This window comes from Opisthocomus hoazin, chromosome 8 (genome assembly GCF_030867145.1).
Source record: "Opisthocomus hoazin isolate bOpiHoa1 chromosome 8, bOpiHoa1.hap1, whole genome shotgun sequence".
NCBI classification, from domain to species: domain Eukaryota; kingdom Metazoa; phylum Chordata; class Aves; order Opisthocomiformes; family Opisthocomidae; genus Opisthocomus; species Opisthocomus hoazin.
This window is the reverse complement of record NC_134421.1, coordinates 41,064,609-41,085,436: the sequence shown is the minus strand read 5'-3', so window position 1 is coordinate 41,085,436 and position 20,828 is coordinate 41,064,609. Positions and strand designations below refer to the sequence as shown.

The 20,828-nt window shown below is 39.7% G+C and overlaps 1 protein-coding gene across 2 annotated transcripts in view; it reads left to right on the top strand.

Annotated features, from left to right (window-relative positions):
* PDZRN4 (PDZ domain containing ring finger 4) overlaps nt 1-20,828 on the top strand; it is a 253,616-nt gene that overhangs the window by 138,114 nt on the left and 94,674 nt on the right. Inside the window, exon 1 of one of the 2 annotated variants that reach the window (XM_009943416.2) lies at nt 5,763-6,008. The exons of the other annotated variant lie outside the window; for it this stretch is intronic. Within the exon in view, the coding sequence (XP_009941718.1) occupies nt 5,940-6,008 (69 nt within the window). The 5' untranslated portion in view covers nt 5,763-5,939. Of the gene's footprint in view, nt 1-5,762; nt 6,009-20,828 lie in introns of those variants that run through there. 2 annotated transcript variants of the gene reach the window in all.

Sequence of the window (20,828 nt, the reverse complement as noted above, 5' to 3'; positions counted from 1 at the left end):
GTTCTCCACAATATATTCTTTGAAAAGTCATAAAAGGTTCATTGAATTAATACTCTTGCAAGACAGGTGTTACTTCTTTTATTGGAATGTAAAAAGGAAGAGCTTTTCTAATGATGCAGGTATCAGAGGAAAGAACAGAGCCAAGGAGTCCTCACCGCTGCTCTCATCCTCTGAAACAGTTCCTGCTGCTTCACCATTTGAGTTAGAGTTTTGTACTGTGAGCTGAGTTTCTCATTGAGGTGTTTCATTGATATTTGCCTTTGTTTGGTCTGGGCCTGAACTTGGCGTGTAATATCTCAGTTCCAGATGTTTTTTATTTCCTACACAGATGTAAAAAAAAAAAAAAGCTCAGATGTAATCTTCAGATGCGGGGAAAAATTGTGGGTTTTTTTTAGCAAATGTAGCTTGAAAAGCTTTGAAACTAGTCAGGACAATAACAAAATATTCTTTTATAAACATGATTGAAGTCCAAAGTCGTCATACAATTATTAATAAAGCCTTGTAATGCAGTTGGACTATATGGCATATTACCAGCTGACATTAGCTAAGGAGCTTTAAGTTTAGTACGTGTTCTAGCTTTTTGTGCAAGAACTGGTAAATTTGGAGCTTTAGAATTGAATTAGCAACAGGATCATATTGCCAGTATTAGATTTCTGAAGAGGCCAACAATAAAACACAGGGAAGCTATCAGCAAGGGGATGCATAGAGAGAAATTTCACTGCTGTTCTCTTTCTCATAGCTCCCAGGAGTCGGTGAATTACGGGCTTCCTAAGCAGGCAGATCACTACCGACAGTTATCTGTTCTAAAGTTGTCTAATACCTTTCTGAACCCTTTTCTGCTTTTTGCTTCCAGTGAGGTTTGGTAATGAGTTCCACAGTCAAATTACTTGCAAAAAAAATCCAGACTTGCTTTTGTTGCTTTAAATGTATTATCTGGTTATTTCTTTGTGTAGTGTGAGAAGGAATTGCTTCCGTATGAGGGAAAAATTTATAGATTAAGATGAAAGGTGCAGGGAAAGTGAGCTATTACGCCATCTGTGTTTCTCAACTATTCTTCATAGGTCTTCCATTTCCATTAAATGATTTAGAGATGGAAGGACCAGAACTGCTGGTTGTATTCAAATCTGGGTATTGCTGGGGTTTTGTGCAGTTTCACGACGATAGTTTCTGCTCTGTTGTCAGCCTTTTCCTAAAATTCCTTGCATTCTGCTTGACATCTTACTGTGGTTAAGTATTGAACCTGTAGTTCAAGGAAACTATCCACCACTCCAGGTCTATTTTCTGAGTAGAAATAACTACTTTAGAGACCATGACTCTGGATATTTTAGCAGTGTTCCCTAAATGCATCATTTAATGTTTATGGACATGGAACTTAATATCTCAACTTATCTACAATCAGGTTTTTTTCCAAAACTCTGTTCAGCCATTTTAGGTTTGGCCATCCTGAATAAAATTTTGTTGTTTCCTTCAAATCCTTTCAAGCTTATTTATGAGTAATTCTACTCTGTACACTCCATAGTGTTGAAACTCTCAAGTGCAGTAAAGAGCTGTCAGTCTGATCGCACATGATCACATGGTTAAAAAAACAGTAAAAGTGTGTCAGATAGTTTCCTTATAGTTAACTGATGACGTAGAGAAAGTCAAGAAAAAGTCTAGCTTCTTCTAGAATCTGTTAATGAAGTCCTTAGTTTAGAGAAGACTCTTAGGGCCAGCATTGACCAATTTTCTCAGTTTAACTTACATCATCCACTTGATATCTTTATGTAATCCTTGGGCCTTAAAGTTCAGCATAGGCATCATTTGGTGTTCTGCAACACTTCTGTAATTGGTTATGGCAGCATTTTAAGAAATGATAAGGAAGCCACTCAGAGTAAAAACCTCAAAAAAAATATACTGGGTGAAACTTGGAGACAGAAAAGAGAAAAAAGTTATCTGAGTGGTCTGAAGCTTGGCCAGTAGACCTGGTAAAGGGGTGGTACCGGCCAGCCCGTTCACATGGGAGTGGTAGATAAACAGGAGTTCATTTGATGGCTGGGGTTTTTTTCCCCTGTGTAGAACAAAAGGGACAAGTAGTTCTTGTGTTGTAAGCAAAGTGGCAAAGAAGGTTCCTCATGTGCATGCTTTCCATTTCTCTCAAGACATGTATTTACATTTTGGAACAGGAATCCCATAGATCTGTATCAATTTAACCATGGGTGGAAAAAAAAGATCAATAGACTGGACTTGTGTCATGTGATGTTGTAGGGGCTCTCTACCTTCCAGGAGGCATCTGAGCCTAATGGGGAGATTCCACTTATGGAGCACATTTGATTTGCAGTCAGGTATTCTGTGAGCTACATTTCTGGGAATTCTTCAAAATTTATAGAGTAAATACAGTGGGGTTAATAAATTCAGGAGGAGAGTGTGAATTCAAGGGTATGCAAAGGAAACTTAGAATTCCACATTTGCCTCACTGGGTTTCACCATGGAGTTTGGACCAACAACTCCTCACTCCAGTCCTCACTTAAAATGATGTTATATTTCATTATATGTCTTTTAGCTGTGTGGTAAAGAAGATATAAAGGAGTGAGTGGCCTTTAATTTGCAGTGTCATTGCCTTGAATTTTTTGCCATGATAAACTTTCAAGCATGGGTGCTTATAATTAGACACTTCTATACCTCAGTGAGGAAACTATATACCAAATGTGTAAGTCATCTCCTAGATACTTAAAATGAATTAGGGGACCTAAACAAGGGCACCTTGTTTGAAAATGTTAACAGAAATTTTGCTGTAACTCTCTTGAAATTAAACTCCATCCCTTTGCATTATTGCATTCCTGGTTTGACTGTAAATTATGATTTTAGTCTTTATGGTAACATTAAAGTAGGTGATGAACATGGAGAACTCCACAGTCAAGAAAAGCATTGAATTATTCAAATGTCTTTGAATTACATGTAGAATAATAATTACATGATTATATTTTAGTACCTTTTTGGTCCCTTTAGCTATGAATTTGATGTTGGAGAGGGACTGAGAGGAGAGAGAGAAGGAAGGAAAGAAAGAGATTGCTTTCTCCCCAGCATCACATTCAACCTGACCAAAGCCCATCATCTATTTCATTTTAGTAATTAGTTCAATTGAGTTTTGCCTTGAATGTCATTCTGTACTGCACAGTTTGGTATTTTGACCATATGTAAAATCAAAGCAGCATATTTAGATGAGCTCAAGAACCCGGAAGTAAACTTTTGCTTCTCCAGTAAACCTATTCAGCCCTGTAGACTGTGCCCATTAGTGGCTGCAGAAGCAGAGGACAGAAGCCTTTTAGTTTCTGTATGGGCAGAGGGCAGGCACTTGATAAATGAATGGAGAAGCCATGTCGGCTTCAGAGAAGGAAACAAAAGAACTAGAGGAAGAGCAATGAAAAAAGAGACTGTCAGGGGAAACTGCTGAAAGATTAACTGTAGTTTTCCATTGCTTATTTTGTCTGTTGAGGTTTTTTTGCTGTTGTTTGTTTGTTTCTTGTACGAATACAACTGGATTTGTGTAGTGCTATATCCATTGTTTTCCCTTTTTTTTAAAGAACTGATTTTAAAGCACTATCAGAAATATACCAGGGCAAATCAAGTCTCCTTTTATTAATGTAGTTTAGCTTTCAGTCTGTGTATGTGTCAGAGGAAGAAGTTGCATCAGTGGAAGGAAAGAATACTTTCATCGAAAGATGGCATGGTTGTCCTTGCATGACTGTTGTCTGCTTCATTGATCTGACTTTCTTAAGTTCAAAATTTACACATCTGAGAATCCTTCTGCACCTCACGATATAGAAACCTTCAAAGATTGACTTGATGTTTGCTTCATGAGTTTAAACCTCTCAGCACAAGCAGCATTTCATGGGAGTGTGGAGGAGGAGAACAGAGCCTGATCCTTTCCAACAATGATGAACTCACCTCCATGGTTTGGCTTTGAAACCCTTGGACTTTGGGAAAGTTCAGAACCAAACCTGACTGCTCAGGTTCTTCCTCCGAATAAAAATTAGTCTTAAAGTTATGTTTCAGAACAGTGCTGGAAGCTGATACGAGAAGAGCTAGCTCTCTTAATCGTCATTATTTGATTCCTCCTGACTCTGCTCATTTATTAAAGGAGATGAAATTTAATGAAGATTCAGTCTCAACCTATCTGTAATTTACATAGAGGTTCTAGCAAACTCTACTAATGTACAGAGTTCACAGTAATGGTCCATTTTTTCCTGTAGGTTTCTCTGCTTGGTTTTCACCCCGGCTGTTAGGTAAAATTGAAGCCCAGAAAATCGGATTATTACATCCCAAGGGGCAGGACTGATAAGCAGCACATGATTGTTGATCTGCTTGCTACCCGGTGTTGATGGTGTTTGAGGTGCTGCTGGATGCAAAGCCAATTTGTTAATAATTAGTGCTCATTAGAATCATTTCCTGTTATTGATTTTAAAAGTTTGACAAAGCACTTTTAGGAAACTGCACCCCCCCCCCCCCCAAAAAAAAAAAAATAGTAGCTGTACATCAGTGCTTAGTAATTACAACTCTTTAGGGCCCAGTGTCAATCTTAACTAACTGGTTTCATTGGTTTGCAAGTAATTATTTCTGCTTTGGATCCCACCTGCTATCCACTCCAGGTTAAAGATGCTTTGAAACAAGGACATAGTTCTTGATTAACAGAGTTGCTGAGAAAGGAGTCATAAAACAAAAGCAACTTTTTTATTTTCTGTCTTGGTTTCTCATGGCTTGGGCTTTTTATCTGGTGTAACTACCAATGTATTACATGATATACAATATAGGAATTAATGTCAGCCTGGAATTAAGTGCGATTTCCATTGGCCTTAACATTTTACATGTGGATTTAATTTTAAATGCATCCTTGCCTTTATACACACATTGAGAATTGTGAAGCCATTAAAATATAATTTACAAATGGTAAATTGGAGTGTTACAATAAAAGGTTTGATATCTAGGAGTCCAAGAGGGTATGTCTGTTGAGTTTCTTAGAAATTGGGGCTATAATTACTATTAACTGTTTTACATGCCAGAAGAGACTTGAATGCAAGATTTTTTAATAAACAGTACAATGTGTGAGTGTATATGTAAAAAGCATCAGATCAGGCACACCAACATTTAGATATATACTGGATTTATACGAGGAGTTGTTATAGACTTATGCCTTTTATGAGTACACTGGAATTTTGGCTAAATTTGGCAGTGTCAAAGGTGAAGCTAGCGGTATATCCATCTGGGTTAATTTTCTCTCTTTTCTTTAAGTTTTTAGCAACATAAGCTCAGGTGTCACAAGCACTCTCCTAAAATGCTTGCAAATATTTTAAAGGTATTCCGTGATCCCTATTGCACAAGGTGGAGACCTAACATAAGACTTGACTTGTGCCTTTCCCACCCCCATTCATGAATTAGCCTCACGATTACTGTAAAAATTAAGGCAAGCGTGGGTGAAATACGCAAGGCTTAGTCCCTCTAACCTTAATAAACAGAGATGGTATTGACACAAGTGAATTTTGTTTAACCACAGTACATTTGCTTCTTAATTAGTGAATATTCATCTGTCATAAGCAGCAGCTATGACACCCCTCCCCGCTAACACGTTCTGTCATAAATAATCAATGAGGGGCTATTAATATTCATGAGTGAGAATCTGTGTAGTCATGTGCACTGATGCAGAGACAGGGGGAGTGTTGCCATGAACTGAGTCGAAACTCTGTGTGTGTATACGTGAGTGTAAGATAGTTAGGGAAAGGGAAGAAGAGCATGCTGCTACACACTGCCCTGCCTTGTGCTTCCAGCTAACAGTGGTGTGCCTGTGTGTCGGGGCTGGAGTGACTGATGAAAAACAGTAGTCAAGTCTGGAGGGTGATTCCCTGTCAGTGCATTTGCCTTTCAGTGCTGGGGAAATTAGAGGCTTTGCTCTTGTGTTGCTTAGTAGGATGGGCTGCAATCTGTGCACTTTTCAGAAGAGAGAGGAGCACTACAAACTGCTCTATGAAGTTTCACAGGTGAGTGCAGAGGATATTACCAGCTTCTCCAGAGTAAAAAATATGTGTTTTTTTCAGAGAGTAACTAGAGATGCTTTTGTTTTCTTTTGCATTTTTTTTTTTTTGCTTTGCAAAATTGCTAGCTAAGTTGTTTGGGGGGGGGGGTAATTATTAGTATTTTAGGTGCCTGTTGTTTTCTGCTCGTTTGCCACTCCCCCTTCAGATGACTTCCTGTGGGATTCTTTTAACATTTTTTTGCATCTTCTGCCAAGATGTCAGTCATATAGCAGCAGGCTCACTGAACCGTATCGGTGATGTTTTAAGGGAGCCCTTGGCTTTGGTAATAAGATTGATTTCAGCTAAATTGCACTGCTGCCTCTGAAAGCTTTAGGTCTGTGATCTCAGGTATTTCTAAGTTAAGGAACAAAGTTTTTATGGCATGTCTGTGATGGCCAAGAAGTATGTTAAATTTTCAGGTTAATTAATTAAAAATGAAATGATTCTGAAACGTGCTTGTCACCTTTAAACAGGTACTGAGTACAACAGGGTTTCCATGGGTGAGGTGTGCTGCTTGTTCATTCCTTGTGTGTGCACTGTTTCTGTTTACTACTAGACAAAGATCTTAATCCCATCTAGGTATTTTGGTGTCTCTTTCAGCATTGTAGCAGTGTGAGCAGCAGTGTAACAGTGTGCTGCTAACATGTTCCCAGCTCCTTTAAGATAAGATGAAACAAGCACTTACCATAATAGCCCATAATTTTTGCTCGGATCCTATTGAATCAGTATTTGATTTGCAGCTTTTTGTTTGTTTTTTCCTCTTGGCACAGCAGACCTTCACATACTAAAGTTTAGTGCCTTTCAGCATCTGTTCTCTCCCTCTCTGTAATTTGTCCTGGCTTTGACACATTGCCGTTGACGGAGGCTGAACGCTTGCAGTTTCGGACTGCGCTGCTGCTGACAGGCAGCGCGGAGGAGAAAAAACGGCTTACGGTGTTGGTGGTCTATTGGCACAGCAGCAGCTAAGTGCCCATTGCCGACTGGTTCCCTCCGAGTTCCTCCTGACGTGATTCATTTCACAGTGGGCTAATTACAAAGTGGATTCTCTGCACATGAAGCAGCCTCCTCAGTTGTGGTGTTAATGCACATTTTCATGGTAATGTGATCAGAGCCTCATTAGCTAGTTTCCAAAATGATCCTCTGCATTAATTAAATATAAAAATTACTCTTTTTATCACCATAGAGAGGAAGAAGAAGATTAACATTGTTAATTACTACTGGGGGCAATACCTCTGCATCATTTTTTGCCACAGAACCAGGAGGCGTATTCAGTCCTGAAAGAGCGTCTGTTTGCAGGTAATCTGCCCATTGTCTTGCCTGGTGAAGATGGTCTCTAGGTGGAACACTTCCCTTTAGTTCCACAGTTAGTTGTAATCCCATCATCATGCTTTCTTACAGCAATAGCACAGGGAAAAGTGTAGCAGCATGTTTTCGTCTCCTCCCTCTCCCCCTCCCCAGCTCTGGATTGCCAAAGTGATCTGAAAGTGTAAAATGGAGAGAGCGGAGGAGGTCGGTGTCTGCTTTTCTGTGCCAAGGAATAAGAAATGCAGGTTGTGTTACGAAGGGGATTAGACATTATTTAAAGGGCTGCATGTGTGTAAGAAAAAAAGAGGCTGTGCCTCGTTTAGAGCGACCACATTTTCAAAATACTCCTTGCATTAAGGTTGCGTAGTAGTAAATGCTATTGAAATGATCAGCAAACCCAAAAGGGGGATTTTTAAATAGATTCTAGAGAAATTCTTCCCTTTATCTGTTATCTTCTCTGCTGTTGAATTGGAGTGTCTGTGGATGTGAACAACCAAGGTGCAAAATGAACCGATGCTTTCACTTTTTGCTCTGTTGCTTGGCAGATAAAGTGTAATCCTTGGGAGGATCTGAGCGAGTTTCCTTGGGGAGTTGAAATGCAGTGAGCCTGGTGCTGCATCTTGTGCTGTTAGGGAAATGTCACTGATAAGGTGCGGAAGGAGAGCAGAGAAATGACTTAGTGTGCTCACTGCCAGATCCTGTGTTCATCTGTAAACTCGTCCCTATCTTTGTTTCAGTGTACGCAGGTCAGAACCCAAAGGATACTGAGCGTATTTTTAACCAGATGCTACAGTAGAGATCAGGTAGTATCTCGCACTGTAACTGCTTCTGTGTACACTAGTGATTTGCTGCTTTGGGGAGGAGCGGCAGCAGAATATGATAAATTAAATTAAGCCAAGGCAGGCATTACTACTTGATTTGCAAATCCCTTTTTAACTCTCCAGTCCTGTAATTCCTATACCACAGCCTTGGCTCTTTCATCTGCGTGATTTCTGGAGAGCTGGGGACAAGTTAGCCTGACAGGGACATGAACTGACTGAGGATGAGCAGTGGCTCACTAGCATATGTGGATCAGATAGATTCATTTATATGCACGTAAGGAAGCAATCCTAGCATCATCTCTCACCTTTCCCATGCTAGGCTACCTGATATTGTGGGTGGTCTGTGCACTCATGTGCTTAAAAAAATACAGTAAACAAAGGAAAGCGTGTTTGCAGAGGAACACCATGCAAGCACTTACGAGGCATGTTTTCTGCTACTCTTTGTAGTGAGGTCAGATTCAGCACCAGAGAGATTTTTATTGGAGGGCTGCTGGGAAATAAGGACATTGTTAGAATATGTATAATTCCTTGCACTTCCCCCCACCCCCTTCCTCCAGGTTCTTCGCCTTTCCCTGAGGTAGCAGTCCAGAGACCATGCAGGCTCTCTTCAAAAAGAGCATTTGCTTATATGACAGAGACTTTTATTTTGATATATGTCTTGCACATGCAGGTTGAGATTAAAAAAAAACAAGTCAAATGGTCATGTTTTAAGAATGAAAGCTTTTGAAATACCAGGACACATTGGTGAAGCACCCTTGTGCTTTTGAGTGCCTCTTCAGCTGTCCTCAGGATGTGAGGACGGCTCTGCTTTGCTTCTTGACCTCACTGTGGGAAGGTATCAGGCGTAGCATCCCCCAGGTCCTCTTCTCCATGTGCTTGCCAGTGTAGAAATGGAAGATGTCTCAGTGTGAAATTTATGGCCTTACATGCTACTTCATGGGGCACTTTACTGTTATCTCCTGTGTGCTGTATAAGCAGGATTGAGCTAATGAGTGTGCAGCCGGGAAGTCTACATCAAGTCACTTAGAGAAGGTGGGACCTGGTGTGCGCTCATGTCCATTAGGAGCAGACCTAAGCCATTCTCAGCTGATTTTCTCTTGCACTGCTGGGTGAAAGAAATGAGTTTGAGTCATTTGTTAGCTGCATGATGGGGGCTCTTCCTATTTAGCAGAAAGAATAAGAGAAATGTGGCAAGGATTGGAGGGAATGAAACTGAAGTACCAATTATACGTTAAGAATCAGTCCTGGCTCAGGTGAGCTTAGAACTGAAAGGAAGAAAGAAGGAGAGCTAGAAGGGAAAACAGGCAATCTGGGATGGCTCACAAAGTCAGTCGTGGAGCTGGGGTTAAAACTAGAAGGTTGCACATTTATATTTTACATTTGACCTGAGACGATAGTAGAGCCTGCTTGCAGCGTTTCTAAATGCTCTGAAGACGGATTATGCAGTTTGCTTCTTATGTTGGTTTCCATAATTAGCATAAAGCTCAAATTTTCACCAGTTTAGGGTTCTGATTTTATGTTTGTTTTGGTAGCCCTTGGGCTACTTGAAGTACTGAGTTTTAGTGGTACATCTCTTCAAATTCAAAGGTGTTAACAAGAGAGACATCAAGCCTGCCCACTGAAACAGCAGAGACACTTCTGTAATTTTCAGTAGGTTCTGCTTATAGCTGTCATTGGAATAAGAAAAGAAGACTGGGGCCCAAGCAGTGTTCCTTGTCACTGGAACCTGACTTCTCTGGGCTTGATGTATTTTGTGTTTATTCAGAGGACTAAATAGACTAGATGATGTGATCCTTATTTTCTTTCTGAACCAACCTCCAGCTGCTAGTATTCACTTTTGGTACTTATGCCGTGTGAGGTATTTACATGACAGCTTCTCAGTGTGGTGTTTGCTATTAGCTCTCCTTCTTTTCTGGAGACACCTGCTGGCAGCTTTGGCATCGCTTTTGCTGACTGTGTATCAATGCCACCTCCAAATGCTCCTCGTGAATTTCACCAGCAATGGGAAAGTACTGTCTTGTGCTGCATCAGCACAAACACATTTTGGAGTCCATTTATATCTAAGTTCTATTTTTAATAGAAATTCCATGGGAGGACACTTTTACCTCTGGAGAATATGAAAAGAGAAAATTCTAAATTTGTTTCTCTGAAAATTAGTTGAATTGTCTGAGTTAAATTGGTAGCAAAGGTAGATCTAGTTTAATCTTACTGCATTTTTTAGCTTTCCCTTCTTGCTCCTCTCTAAATTTGTAAACACTGAGAACCCTTGAATTCTTATTTTTTCTAAGCAGCGCTTCTGAATACTGATTTATCTGTTTAAAAAGTTCAGAAATAAACTTTGGGGTGCTGAAGGAGTCAACAAACTTGTAGTACTCTTACTTCTCATTTTAAGTGAACAGTTTGAGAGCTCAGCTCTATATAATTCCTGTCAAAGCTGCACTGTCTCATATCAGTAAAGAAATGTTTCTACGTAAAAATATGATCAAGTAAAACTTGTCGTACATTTCTGGGCACGTTGTAGAAACTTGCTTGGAATTTCCTTAAAGAACCTCTGCTGAAGTGAAAAGACTTTAAAAACTGAGTTGAGAAAAGTTGACTTCTACACATAAGGAGATGATCTTGTGGTTAGCAGGTGCAGCTTTCCTGGTTCTTGTTTCCTTCCTTCTTTTCTTTACACCCATAATGGAACAGCATTCATATAAATAACTCTACCCATTGCCATAATGCTTCTGCAGGCTGTACTCAAGAAGAGTCACCAGTGTTGTGGCATTGCTAACAAATGAGCTCCTGCTCCTGATGGAGGAGCTCGTCGTCCTATGCTGGGTGCCAGTCTATGGCCCAGGGGATTGTTGGATGCCATCCCTAGAGCCCCAGGGACCCACGCTTCAGCTCTTTGAGTCATGAGGCATGCTTTGAGTCACTGCATGCCAATTGCTTAAAAGAAACAAAGTCTGAAAGACCGCCTCTTGTGTGGATTTAGGCTTTCACCACAGAGCTATGTTGAGGTGCAAAGGCTCCTTCAGGAGTCCGGGAGGATTGTGCCATGGAGATTTGGGTCTGGGGATGCGTAGACTGTTTAAAATAACCAACTCTGGCTGCCCAGATGGATGGTGTCTGTAGAGAAGACACCCATGCATACAACTAGACTTGTAAGGAAGTTGTCATCTGATTTTTGGAGAGGGACCTTTCACAAGGGTGTGTAATGGTAGGACAAGGGGAAATGTCTGTAAACTAAAAGAGGGCAGATTTAGATTAGATATTAGGAAGAAATTCTTCACCATGAGGGTGGTGAAATACTGGAACAGGTTGCCCAGAGGAGCTGTGGATGCCCCCTTCCTGGCAGTGTTCAAGGCCAGGTTGGATGGAGCTCTGAGCAACCTGGTCTAGTGGAAAGTGTACCTGCCCATGGCAGGGGGGTTGGAACCAGATGATGTTTAAGGTCCCTTCCAACCCAAACCATTCTATGATTCCCTAAAAGCCTAAGGCCATTAGCAGGTTTTTTGAGTTCATTCTTTTGAACATGACACCTTGAATTATATGCTAAGTACCAAAGTGTTATTTTGGATCTCACACCAACTGCTTTGAGAAAACGCTGGTTTTTTTCTGATAAAATCCAGGAAATTTGGAAGTGTTGCCACTGACCTCACTGGGGCTGGGCTTTCATTTTTTGTCCTTCTTTACTGTCTTGTCAAAGGCACGTAGTACCTGGACATACCTCAAGGGGAAGGATAAAGAAAGAGTCGTGAGATAAGAAAGAAGACAATAGTATGTGAGATAAGAATTCAGGGGGATAGGTACAACAGAGGCAGCTATAAAAACCCGTACTGAGATTATATCGGTAATCTGCAGGGACGTGCAATGCCATGGAAAATAAAGTAAGTGGTTGAGGTACTGAATAGCATGATTTTCTCCATCATTTTGCTGTTCCTTGTATCTTGAATTTAACAATGGGGATTAAGGGTTCTTCTATGATCAGATTTTTATACGTTTTATTAAAGAGCTATCCTTTCTTGAGGCTTGCTTCCTGATGTGATTTGGTATGGATATAATCCTCAGGCCTAAGGCAAAATGTATGTTTATGTGAGTCTTATACATCAGTGTTGTGACGAAACATATCTTGCTACCTTGAGCATTCACAGACTGATAACTGCCAAAGAAGTGTATTTTAGGGGTTCAGTATTTTTGTTATGTGGTTCGTTGAAGAGCAGGGGCATTAAAATGTCAGCCAGACACTCTGCCAAGTCTGTGTTAAGAGTTAATTGGCAGTAGGTTGTTTCAGCTTTTTTCTCGCAAGAGCTAAGAGCTTAATGGAGACATGTACAGCAGGGCTTGGTGATAACCAGCGCTTCTTCCACCCCAAGGGATTTGGTGAGGTCTCATAAAAATAATTAAAAAGAAGAAGCTGAAAAATGCTTGGATCTTTGGGTTTAAGGCTGTTTAACTTCAGAGTGTATTTGACCTGGTATTTTAAAGGACATCAGCTTTTTAGAACAGTGTCTGCTTTTCTGTCTGCCCGATGACTTTGAGCGTACTGGCTAATTTCAGCTATAAAGGTTTTTCCAGTCTTCTAGGTTCATGCAAATTAGTTTGATGATACTGTTAGATAAATCATTTTTTTTCAACAAGAGTGTTTCCTAGCTTGCAAATGGCACCTCAAAATACCAAAACATGAAAGAATTTTAAAATTTAGATGCAAATTATTCTTTATGCACTTACTTTGTGGTTGCAATGAAGACAATTGCTTGCTATTTTGTGTGTAACAAGCTTATTTGTTTTACTTTGCTCAATAACTGTAAGAATAATTAGTCTGTTAAGAGAGGATATTAGATCAGTAACTTTTTAAGACGTTATCTATAATAATTTTTTTATAATAAGCAGCAGTTCAGAAAGAAAATTTTACAAATACTTTTATGCCATGGACTGAACCTAGAAATGGAATTGCAGTGTCTTCTTGTAACGCACTGCAAACTCTCTCTTACAGTTGTTTGTGTTTTGTATTTAAGTTTAAAATATTGGTGTGGTCAGGCAGATGACATTGTGGATATTTGGCCATTTCCACATCAGAGGATGATGTAAACTTGCATAACCCTCACTGTTGCAGTTTTTTATTGTTTGCCTTTGAGGCAGTTAGGAAATTCTACATATCCTTCCTTCTCTCAGGTGGAAAAAATAATTCATTCCTTTTCCTCCAGGAGCAAGGTTGCTTTTTTTTTTTTTTTAAAACCAACAGAAGCAGACCCTTGTACTCAGCAAAGTGAAGCAAAGCAAACTTTCTCTTTCCTTTGTTTTGTGGGCTGATTGTGTACAGTAGCAACTTATACCCTAGAGCTTTTGGCCATGAATTTTGGTCTCTGAAACAACATAAGCACAATGGAATGAGTAATCTTCCAAACTACCACGTCATATGTAGAATTCCTGTGCTTCATATGTATTAATCTCAGAGCTGAACCTGAGAGGACTCCATCTACAAAATTCTACAAGCATCTTTAATTTGTCTAGCTACAACCTAGATTTTGTGTTCTTCACCCAGCTGGAGATTTTTTCTGTTTTGTTTCATATCTCTTAGTATTTAGGGGGATGGTTTGGGGTTTTTTTCCCCCTAGCTCCTGGAATCACACTGTTTCGAAAAAAAACACTTTTCATTAAAAGTAACCTCACTTATGATCAGTGAGAAAAGTTTGTAAATATCAGTCAGGTTTAGTTTACAACTTAGGAATTGGGATGAACTTTAAAGAGAATGTTATGAAACAGTCTAAATTCTTGAGGGTTTTGTGTTCTGCATGTCTAGGGTAGATGTCATTGCTTGAGAGGTGAGGCTGAGACCCACCCACCTGGGTTTAGCAGCTGTGCATGGCCCTAAGGAGGAGGAAGATGTTTGGCTCTGGACTTTCAGGGCTTGTCCACAGACATCAGTGCCAACAGGAGCCAGCCATGACTGTGGCAGCACATCATGGCACACTTCAGAGCCCGGCCAGTTTCTGGCTAGGATTGCAGGTTTTGCCCCTGTGTCTGCAGACATGCCTTCAGGGACCATCTTGCTTGCAAATGTCAGCGCAGCTTCTGTGTCCGTGTGCAGCAAACTGGTGAGGCTCCTGGGAAAGATCCACAGACTTATTAGATGTGCAGTTGCTCCCTAGTGTCAGAAAGATAATTAGCTGCAGTGCCAGGACCCGTGTCTTGAGGACCAAGAGGAGCATGGGAATGGGTGAACTTCGCTAAATCCTTATAAGGACTGAATAATTGAAATAATCAGAGAAAAGGATTAGCTTCAGTTACCTGTGGTATAACAGAACAATTGACTGACCTATTTAATATGTTTGATCATATTTTTAATGTGCTTTTTGCATATTATGGTGAGGGACTGGAAGGGAAAGCTGCTCAGGGAATAATCATTATTCAGACCTTCGACTTCCTTGTGGCTAGAATGTGAAATGTTCACATTCCTCGTGATATCCACGGGCGTATGAACTATCAGCTCAAAACAAATTTTAGTGGCAAGAAAAGATGGAAGAAAGGGTCAATTATTAGTCAAAGTTCAACATTTGGAATGCTTTCTCAGAGGTCAGGATTACTAAAAATGGGAGTGGCATTTCTCATTACAATATTATTTTATGCATTTTTTAAATTAATTTTGTCATGTAGTCTGCTGCTATTAAAGTCAGGAAAGGCACAGACCCATAAGTTTATAAATGGGGAATTCCAGAAAGTATGTGTGGTGTATAGATTGTTTTTCACTGAGGAATGCAATATCATCAAAATCAAAATGCTTCACGGAAAAATTAAAATATTTCACCACAATATGTTCTTAGAGGAAAAACATAGGAAAGAAATTTCTAGAAATGTCTGAATATTATTTATGTATCATCATAGTGAATATTTAGGTTGATTGACTTTTGAAACATCTTACATTCAGTAGTTCTTAAAATGGTGTATTTTTTCTTATAATACGAAATTTGGAAGCCGAAAGTGAGTCAAGTGTTCTTTTAGTTTAAAACGTTTTGCTCTTTCCAGAGTTGTGGATACAGTTTGTGAAATCTCAAACCTTGTCCTGATGCTGGCTTTCCCATTCTGAGATATGTGACTTACTGTGGGGAAACGCCTACCTGTGTACGGTTGTCTTTACCAGCATACACTTCTGGCAGAGATTTTGTCAAAGAGGAGTCTCACATCTTGTGGGAGAGAAGGAAAGCCTATATAGCAAGAAGTGTTTCTGTAAACAGCTTCCAACAAGCTACTTGTTAGAAAATGAATATACCATCACCTTCACAGTGTATGTTGTGATGCCAGAGCATGATGTTGCCCTGTTTGAGAGAGTGTGCCAAAAGCTGGCTTTTTGTCTTCTGGCCATCACACACCGCTGGATGGGTGTCTGTGGCGTACTGAGGCAAAAGGCCTGTAGCGCGGCACTGGGACTTGGAGCTCTGGCTCTAATTCCTTCTCTTGGGGGTGTATGTGAAGAGGTCCTGGTTTATCTTTTCCCTTTCTGGTATAAAGTTCTGTATTATTTAAAGCTTTAAAGATTAATTGTAGAGGTCTTGGCTAATGCCTAATGAAGAAACCAGAATAGTGTTGTCTAATAATGCTGATGGTGATCACAGTAAGCATGGTAAAATGCTAGATCGATCCACTTAGCAATTATTGGTAAAGTTATAATACAAGTGGATCGTTGCAGTAGAATGTAGATCTGCCTGCATTTCCCAACAGCTCTGGAGTTCCACGCTTCCTCAAAGTCCAGAAAGTGCTTGGTTCGGTTTCTTGGAAGGCTATTTTTTCCTTTGCTGTACGCTAAAGGTCACTTTTGATAGGATTTTTCTTTGCAATTTCCCCAGAACCTCTTCTCAGATATCTAATGTGGCAAGTTGCTTTTTTTATTCATATATTTTACTTTATTGTGCAAATTAGAGGCTTTTTAATATGGAGCAATTTATAAATATGAATTTATTGCTATTGCTTTCTTCAAGTGTTAATAAGGAGGGGTTTGCTACTTGTTTGTCAGTAATGGAGTCCTGTTACTGTCAATAATGTCAGCATAGACACAAAGTCTCTTCACTCCTGTGGGCATAATATATTTCAAGTCTTATGTCTGAATCTTACTAAACCATTTAAAATCTTCTTGATGAAGTAGTTTTAAGTTCCTAATACAGGAGGTTGTTCCCATTTATCTCCAGATGACCTCTTTGTCCCCAGATTTACGTATTTCCTTGAATTAAAAAGTCATTTGGTCATGTTCAGTAGGAGAATGTCTTTGAAAGTCTGACCTGTGGGAACATGATGAATAGTGACAGGGGAAGGATTTTGCCCAGTGAGAATACCAAATCATGTAGCCCTGTAGTTTCACTTACTAAATATTGTCCAGGCTCTATTGTTGAACCCTATGCTGCCAGTGTCACGTTGTCAGGATGTTTTCTGTCCTGTGACTAGTAGCTTCAAATGTACTCATCCATCTTCTTGTCCCATTACATTTCATGTGACTGATGTTCTGCACCCATTAAAACTGATGGGCAAGAACAAAGAGAAGAAAAATGTGCCCTTCAACTGATTATGCCTTTGAAAGAGCAAATGAGACTCTATTGCTATCTAGAGTAAATTGAACAGTTATTTATGTTTTTAACTATATTAGTTAGTATTAATCCTTATTAGCAGTAGGTCCCTTATTTTGTTATTTTGATATTATATTGAGAGCAGTAAGTTTACATCAATATTTTCTCCTTTAATTTTGTGATAAAAAGTGGACGTACAGGCTCTTTTAGATGTATCGGCTGCCTCTGGTAATCGTGCCCATGAGATAGTGCTAGCATGCCTGAATACCCTCTCAGGGAAGGATGGAGGCATGTTTGACAAGCCCATCTCTGAGGGAGGACCCAAATGGCTTTGTTCAGCCACAGCTTCTATGCCCTGGAAGAGCACTTGTGTGGGACGTCACAAGGTTCTGCTCGGTGATAAGTGCTTGCTCACCTTACACTAAGATCTTCAGGGCAGTTAATGGGAGACTGGAAATATAAGAGCCTTTGTAGTACTGGCTTTATCTTTATTTCATGGATACAGATGGTTTCCCAAGGCGCTAGTCCAATATTTCAGAGTTAGGCGAGGGCCATTAGCCAGCTGAGTGGAGAGGATGGATGTCATATTTACTGACAACCAAAGACAAAACACAGAAGAAAAGCAAAAGTGAAGGCTCCTGAGTGATCTGTATGTCTGATTATTTACAACTTATATGACAGCCTTCTCAGTACAGCAGCCAACCATTCTTTTCCATTTGTGCATGGTAGTGAGACTGTAATTTTTTTTTTCAACTTTGGGCTTTGACCACGGGCACTTGTGTGCCCAAAAAATGCAACTTAATGGACCCCTTTAGGCTCCCCGACATTCTTGCAGAGACTTCAGCAAGTGCTGAATGCAGCTGTTCACTTCGCTAGTTATACTAGTATGTATTAAAGTTTATGTCCAAGCAAAGTTCAAATATGTTTTGATTTTGTAAAACTCCGTGGCAGGAATTTGTGTTTCTTAGACTTTGCCTTGAAATTAATGCTTTGTCTTGGCAATTCCGACTTAGCTGGTGCTCTATCTGAAGTTCCCAAAGTCTGTTCGGCTTGGGAACTCGGAAATGCTGCAGAGAGCTCTGAGTCTTGAAAGATTGTTTCCTACAACATTGCCTATGATTATTTGAGACTTATGATAGGCATCAAAGCCTGTTGCTTAGTCCAACATTCTTCTCAGATTGAAGATGGTGTGTTATGAATTGCTTAGTATTGTCATGTTTGCAGCTGGTACACTTGGGTTATTATTTATCTGTATTTTAAAGACAATTGTTCACATCTATAATTTGTGAAGAGGAGCTTGATTAAGATTAAAATAGGCAAGTAAGACTTTAAGAACCACAATTTAGTAATTTCTTTATGAGCTTCCCTGGTCTCTTCAGTTGCTTACTTGATCTCCAGCTGAGAGTGGATTCATTATTTTAAAGGAACATTCTTACAGATAATTAAATCCTGAAATGAGTGGAAGTTTGGCAAAAATGCAAGGAGTCTGTAGTCAGGTCCTACTTATGCAGGACAGCTCTGGACTATTCAAGCACATTGTCCCCCCTTAATGTTAGAGGCACTTGAAGCAGTAACCCCAGGGTAAACAGGGGCATAAACTTTATGTGCAGGGGTATATTGCCACTCTTTTACTCTGTGCTAATATGACTTGGGGAAAAGGGACTGGTGGCACAATGCACCCTTTCTTTTTTTTAGGACAAAAGTATGCAACAGATAGCTTTGAAATTTGCACCACTGCATTGGTAATTCTTTCCCATGCATATGTCTACAGTGGGATATGAAAAAGCTGGGAAGCAGGATAGAAATCTTGGCTTACCCTTTTGGATTGCAATGACTGCAGCAGCTGCTGCTGTTAGGGAATAGGTCCCAAAGAATAACTTCTATTGCCAGAGAAAACCACTTCTTAGCACCATGCAGAAAGGTCATCATTCAAATAATAGTGCTATTAATTTCTAGCATGACTTGAGAAGGGATAGGTCTCAGCCTCCCAGGTCCCCATACCTCACAAGACTTTAGTTGGAAGCTACTCTAAGCCCTGGGTTACAGATTTTCAGAAAAGCTGTTGTTCCTGAGTTTTCAATTTGGAAGACAGAGAGTTGCTTAGCCTTTTGTTACAGCAAGGAAAATCTGAATGCAAGAGGAGGCATGAGAAAATTGGATTTCCTTTTATTGCACAGGAACACTGTACAACACCGAGAGAATATTTACTCCTGTCTTTTCTAATTTGATTCTCTGACTACCATATCAATCTTTGTTCCTTGGTGAAACTAAATTATAAGGTATCATAGGTGTTGCTGCTTGTACCTCAGCAACAACTAAAAGATAGGAAAGAATGAAAGATTTGAGCCATTTTAGAAGACTTATTTGCAAATTCATCCACAAAGAAATATGCCAGGTGTGCAAAGCATTGTGAGATGGCTCCTCAAGTCATTTCAACCAGGAGATCTTTTATGGTTCCTTTTTTACTTTCCCTAGTGGGAGATTTTATATGTGTGATATGAATATGTTCAATACTAGTAAGTATTGAATTCTGATTGACTAGCTTTCCTTCCACTCCACAGCACACATGTAGTCATTTGAATGATACAAGTTGCACTGGTATTACTAATACGTACAGCAACGTAGAGTAAAACTTTACTGTCCACAGTTAAAATACCATGAATATTCTTCCTGTGGTAGACTGTTTTTTGTCTGGTGGTTGGTTATGTCTTTTACCTTGCTATTAAACGTGCAAATATAGCATTGCACCAGGGAGCTTTGCCGTGCCTCCCTGTACTGCCATGGTTTTTGTTCAGCCTGTGCAGAAGGAAGAGGATCTCCTTGGACTCTGCCGAGCAGGACATGCCACCGGTTGCAGTAACAACACGGATATCTTACAGCTTTTCTCATGAGATCTGAGAGTGATCCATAAGCAAGCTAGTCTCATGGTTGCATTTGTAGGATAGGGCTTTATTAGTCACCCCTTTCCAGGTCAGTAACTGGAGGCAGAGTAAAGTTAAAGATACATGGCCGAAGTTTCAGGTGCTGTAAGGTATTTTTCCCTTTGTTATTTCGGACATCTGCAGAAGTGTGTTTACGGAAAACAGTATGTAGAACTAAACTTTTCAGTAAGGACACTTCTGTACTTTAAGTGTAGTGGAGATTTACAGCAGGAAAAAGTCATGCTTCCTATAGATTGGCATTATGCTGGGCCTGTTTGGAGAAGAGAGGCAAAATTCGTCTCCAGAAAGTATTTTCCTAGCATGCTGCTGGAAGCGCAAGCTACTATTTGTTTCCTATTCTTAGAAACAGGCCTGTTGTTGTTAATGTATTTAGCATTCACAGAGCACCTGACACACTAAGATCTTTATTAAGTGCATTATAGGTTGTGTAAATAAATTAGGAAGAACATAATGTATTAGGAATAATCCACTGACAAAAATTACAGGGCAGCAGTTTGGCTAGGACCTCTGTGAAAGTAAATTCATGGGAAATACTTCAGGTCTCTCTGTGAGAAGAATACTAATGTATATTTCATTCACAAACAGCTTCTAGAAAATACTACGTGACGCAGATAAAGTCAGTCGTCAGAATAAGATGATGCTAAAAATTCATAAATATGTTTACACTTGCAAGTGGCAAATGTTACAGCTTTCAGAGCTGAGAGTATATTCAGGAATATTGTCCATATGCCTGTATTGGCTGACAAAGTAATGCAGCTTGCGCTACTCTAAATGAACATTCAGAGATTGGAAACTTGCCGTTGTTTGAGAATTTAGACCTTACTTGCACCTGTCTACAGAATATAAACTTCTTATTATCCTTTACAAATGTTTTAGCTCTAAGAAGCATTTTTGTAAGTTACGGATACTTAGTTGTTTCCACATTTGCAGCTAAGTAGTTGCAGTAGCTTGGATAGTATGGAAAAGCTATCAATACTATTCATTTTTGTGAACTGTTATAAAAAAACCAAAGCTTACAGTTGTGACTGTTTATCCAAGATTATAAATCATTTTACAGGGCAGGAAACTTCAATTAAGTATTACTGTTTATGCCTTGCTATATGTAACTGACTGATAGTGGGGAACTGAGAACACAGTCCTTTGTCGCCTATATCCGGGAATGTGGAAAGAATACTC